Raw genomic sequence first — 5145 nt, forward strand, 5'->3', positions numbered from 1 at the left:
GATTTTATAAATCACAACCTTGGCGTGAAAAGTGGCGTACGCAAGTTTCTGGGCTGGTTTTGTGCGTACGCAAGCTTTATAAATCTGACCCCAGATCTCAATCCAATAAAGCACMTTTGGGATGTGRTGGAACATCATGGATGTGCATCCGACAAATCTGCAGCAACTGTGTGATGCTATMATGTAAAYATGGACCAGACTCTCTGAGGAATGCTTCCAGCACCTTGTTGAATCTATGCCACAAAGGATTAAGGCAGTTCTGAAGGCAAAAGTGGGTCCAACCCGGTACTAGCAAGGTGTACCTAATAAAGTGGCTGGTGACTGTAATTTGACATGCCTATTGCATGATGTAAACTGTATCCATGTTGTGTGTTGTATTTTAGATAACTGCAGTAAAATATACCTCAGTGAATCTGAGCTCCATGGCTGGAACACCTGCAAATGCAGTGAAACTGTAGGCTCCGCTGTTCAAATACAGAGGTTTCATACTAAGAGGAAACAGCAATAAGGTCTTATCAGTCATGGAGATCCCATCAAAGTGCTGTATGATACACAATACCATCAATATGTGTATTTGCTTACTCACATTCTCCAGCTGCCTCCATCTTTCTCAGCCTGGCTGTAGATGGTCTGACCAGCATGTTTGGGATGCTCCACCTGAAATCCCAAAACAAAACTTCTCATATGCAAAATGACACACAAAGACGTTGGCAGCTCCTATGTAGTTAGTTTCAAGTAGCTTTTTTTTTCATTTGGAAATCAAATCTCAATCTTCACCTTTTTCTGAGTAAGGCAGGTACAGATACAGGTAGAGTATGGAAATCCAAGTACTGTACCCTGTGAAACTCCAGTTTTTATAGTTTTGCAGAGTATTTTATAGTTTGTCCTGTGAAGATRTTGGGATAAATAAGACTATGAAAATTCAAGCCTAAAGTAAAAATCACCTGTTTGATGGCAGCATCCAGCAGGTCGACCAGTAAAGGGCTGGTGTAGGCTGACAGGATATCATCACCTGTTGATATACAAAAAGACAGATGTTTCATTGTTTTGTTTTGTTTTTCACTCTTTGGTTGGGGAAATATAAAAGTCTGTTGATTCACTCAAAGCTCAATGTTACCCATGATGGCCTGGTCCAGACTAAAGTATGCAACAGCCTTTAGATGAAGCATTTGGAGGTAACCCTGATAATTACAAGTCAGTGTGAGTAAGATTTACCAGATTTGGTTAATAATATATATTATTAATTCAAAAACCTCAAGCCATTCAGTTGCTCCAACACTCCCAAAATCTCCTGCATCCCAGCTGACAAACAACAAACTGCGTCTGGGACTAAAGCCTGAAAAACACCCAAAACTACTTTAGTGAGAATAATGGAATTAATACTCACACCCATTTCCAGGTGAGTCTTACCTTTCTTTACCATTGTTGAGAAGGTTCGAGCCAGCTCCAGGAGGATTGCTGTTCCAACTCCAGACTTTACAGCTCCTGGACCCAACGAGTCCCTCTGAGCTCCCAGGATGATGTACTGGTCTGGGGATGAAATGGATGGGTTGCAATTGCGGCAGAGATGTTTTGTGTTGTGAGGTCAGAGCGTACCTGGTTCAACGCGGCCCACCAGTGAGGAGAAGATGTTGTTGAGCAGGACTGGCTTCATGACGTTGTGGACTATCATCCGGACTCTGTGTCCGGAGGTGAGGTTTGAACCGAGCAGGCAGCGGACGTACGGCAACCGACCCCGCCAAGATGGAGGACAGGCTGGACCAGACAGCTGGCTGACACACAAGGGAATTCAATCAGACAACTAGCACACCTGAACCRGTAAGATGAGATGGAGGAATTTACCTCAGCAGCTTGGCAGCCACAGTAGCAGTGATGGGCAGAGCTGGGATTAGTGGCAGGCCAGATGATGGGATGGGTGGGAATTTAGAGTGATTAAATGAGGGAAAGCCAGGTGTGAAGGGATCCCCTGACCCCAGATGAACCTACAAGGAGAGAAGTTGATTGGTCTGAACTGTTTAAGTTTATCTGTGTGTGTATTTGCTTGTGTGCATTACATGTTCTGACACAGCAGTGTGTGAGTTCAGTCCCAGGCGGCGAGGGTCCTGCGGCAGGTCTGCAGGGTCAGGGTAGATCAAAACTCCACCCGCTCCATTCCTTTCAGCCAACCAGACTTTCTCTGCAAAGCTGACTCCACCTCCGACACGCATCACCACCACACAACCACCCACAGCTACGCCCACACTCTTCAGCCAGTTGAAATCCTCTGGGCGGCCATAATTAGCATACACCACACCCCCCTGTACACAGATGGGTAATGATGACTGAGTCGTGGGCTTACAATAGTGGCATGTCCCRTCACACTCTCTCACCGTGTAGTTTCCTGTGGCACTGTATGGACAGTAATCCAACGGGTTTAGAGGAATCTGTTCTGAAACTAGACCTGCAGAGTCCAAAAGCTCTAAGGAGCTTCTCTGAGTCCTGCAACAAACAAACAAATAAATAAACAAACAAACAAACACAGTTAAATAAACAACCCAATGACCACCTGGAGCAGACTGGAACACACGGCCAAAAACTGTGCAACTCTAGAGCACATTTGGCCCACTGGGGTGACGTCTGTCTGGCCCACCAAAAATAAATAATTAAAAAAAAATCTTACTTAATTTGACATTAAAATAGTTTTCATATCATTGGTAAACCTAAAATTTATGACTCAATGCAACAAAATAAACAAATTTAAAATGTGAAAGATAATACTYGAKACCTTTACCTGAGCTGTTAACTGTAGTCCCCTTAGCAATTTTGCTGAATATTTCTGTATTAATGCCCAAAATAATCATGAACTACTATTGACCTTAAACTATGTTTATTGACACCCAGCAGAACATTGCTCCTGGACATGAACTTCCAGACTACTAAGGGGTCAAGTCAGAATGAATAGTGCAAATAGTTAATGCATAACTATGGTTTCCCAACTTGTGAATTTCTGTTGAGTTGAAGTCATTCATCACTTGGAAACGATTTTACTCTCATACTGTGTGACTTATTATTATTAATTCAGTTGCAMTCAGATTTTGACTACCATTCATTTTGGGCATGAATTACCTGATTCATTCCATACATTGTAAGGCAGTAACGTGCACAGACATTTTCGGGGGCAGGTGCTCAAATGTAAAAAGAGGGCACCTTGTCTGGTGCACGGAATCAGCAGCTGTCCTAATAATGTGACATTACAGACACATTTTGTACATTGTGCATATTTATCTATTTTGAATCAGATTTTTTTCCATCTGATGCAGATGTTTAATATTCAACACTCCACAGTTTGGTTTCTCTAACAAACTGGCAACAACAGAACAAAAACTAGCAATGACAATTTTTGTTGTGTTTATAAAATAACTATAATCAAGTTTATTTTCTCAAAATTACTAATGGATTTTTTGTTCTGTGGAGGATCTTCCTTCAGTCTCTCCATCATAGAGCTGTTTCCTTGATCTGAATTCTAACAATTCAGCTTCATCTGTGTCTGACGGAGGATGGCAGGAAAACATAGAGCTGCTTCTCTGCCGTAGCTAAAACACCAGCAATATGAAATATGTTTATTTGGGTGAAACTGCTTGGCGACAAAGATCAGTGCAATAAATTACAACATTTAAACTAATCAGACTCTAAATTACTGTCAACAAACAAACAAACTGCAACTCAGCCACATGTTTGTAGATCATTTTCATCAAGCTTTTGGCCAAATTCTGTAGTTATCTTTAATCACTCTTCAGAAATTTTGAAGAAGAAGAAGCTGTGGCTATGACTCCTACCTGTCAGGGAACTGCAGAGTAGCGTACAGAGACTCAGTCCAGGTGTGGTCCATTGGCAGCTTCCTGAAGCGATGCAGAATCTCTGAGGCCAGATCTGTTCCCTCTGAGGAGCCCGGAGGATGAGATGCTCTGCTGATACGACTGACAAAAAAGCACATCTAAGGGCCTGATCCACTAAGATCCCAAGTAACAAGCACTAAATTGCACGTACAAACTAAAAAAAAAATGCATGTATTATAATTAGGCTTGTTGTGGATGATCTACTAAGATTGCATGCACAAATGATAACAGGTGCAAAAATTGTTGTGCACCACCTTATTGAAAGAAGAATTTTGTGTGTGTTAATAGCTGTCACCATGAAGAGGGTGGGCATAAAAAATAATAAGTTTGAAGCCATAGAGTTGGAGGCCTTAGTGGAAGAGGCAAATGATACAGATGCAAGAAAAAGCACTGTTGTGAAGAGTTTTTCCATTGGAGACAAGGCATGACTTATATTTGTGACTGGTCCTCCAGCAGTTCTAAAATGTCTTTTCTGGATAGACAATGTGTCTGTACTGTTTTTATTTCTGACAGTCCAAATATGTTGACACATGCACAAATCATTGAGTGTCATTCWATGCCAGTTTTCACCTGCTTTGCAAACGTGCTAAAAAAAAGTATAGAGGCAAGAACATCAACCGCAGTTTCAGGTTTGATAAATTATACTGCATCTGCTAAATGATTACATTTGCATATTCTCCTCCCAGTATTTATCACAGTCTGATAGTCATAATATATTCTGAATATTCAATAAGGTAAACACTCTAAATGGATTGTGACTAATATTATAGTTACTCATTTGACAGACACAATTACTCAGTTATAAGACCATATTTGCATGTGTTTTTATACAAGCAAAACTTTAGTAGATTAGGCTCCAAGAGTCTAAGTCCTAACAGTGACTCAAATGCAAACATGATGGTTCATTGCTTTCACATTATCTGCTTTAAAGCACATAATTCTTTTTCAGAAAACATGGCATGTATAAGTAAGTAAGTAAGTAAAATTTTATTTACATTGCGCCTTTCACAGAAATAAATTCACAAGGTGCTGTACAAACAGTTAAGAACACCCATTCAAGAAGACACATGATAAACATGGGGGGAACAGGTGTACAGGTCATGCAGCAACAGAGACAGTTGTGCTACCTTTAACAAAGAAAAAACTAAAAACCGCACAAGGGAAGATCAGGAAAAGAGAAAACATCATATTATATCAATAATGTGACACACTATGGTGTTAATAAAAAACCCTCTGCATAGAGCACATATATAAGCCAGAGGAGTAAGTG

General features: G+C 40.7%; 1 protein-coding gene across 1 annotated transcript in view; it reads right to left on the reverse strand.

Annotated features, from left to right (window-relative positions):
* tfr2 (transferrin receptor 2) overlaps nt 1-5145 on the reverse strand; it is a 14741-nt gene that overhangs the window by 5674 nt on the left and 3922 nt on the right. Inside the window, exons 3-13 of the mRNA XM_014028328.1 lie at nt 3816-3956; nt 2370-2478; nt 2055-2297; nt 1843-1982; nt 1597-1772; nt 1411-1530; nt 1254-1336; nt 1118-1181; nt 945-1012; nt 587-657; nt 404-488 (exon numbers count right to left, since the gene is read on the reverse strand). Coding sequence (XP_013883782.1) covers nt 404-488; nt 587-657; nt 945-1012; nt 1118-1181; nt 1254-1336; nt 1411-1530; nt 1597-1772; nt 1843-1982; nt 2055-2297; nt 2370-2478; nt 3816-3956 — 1300 coding nt within the window. The remainder of the gene's footprint in view (nt 1-403; nt 489-586; nt 658-944; nt 1013-1117; nt 1182-1253; nt 1337-1410; nt 1531-1596; nt 1773-1842; nt 1983-2054; nt 2298-2369; nt 2479-3815; nt 3957-5145) is intronic.

The sequence above is a fragment of the Austrofundulus limnaeus genome, unplaced genomic scaffold (genome assembly GCF_001266775.1).
Source record: "Austrofundulus limnaeus strain Quisiro unplaced genomic scaffold, Austrofundulus_limnaeus-1.0 Scaffold746, whole genome shotgun sequence".
Lineage (NCBI taxonomy): Eukaryota > Metazoa > Chordata > Actinopteri > Cyprinodontiformes > Rivulidae > Austrofundulus > Austrofundulus limnaeus.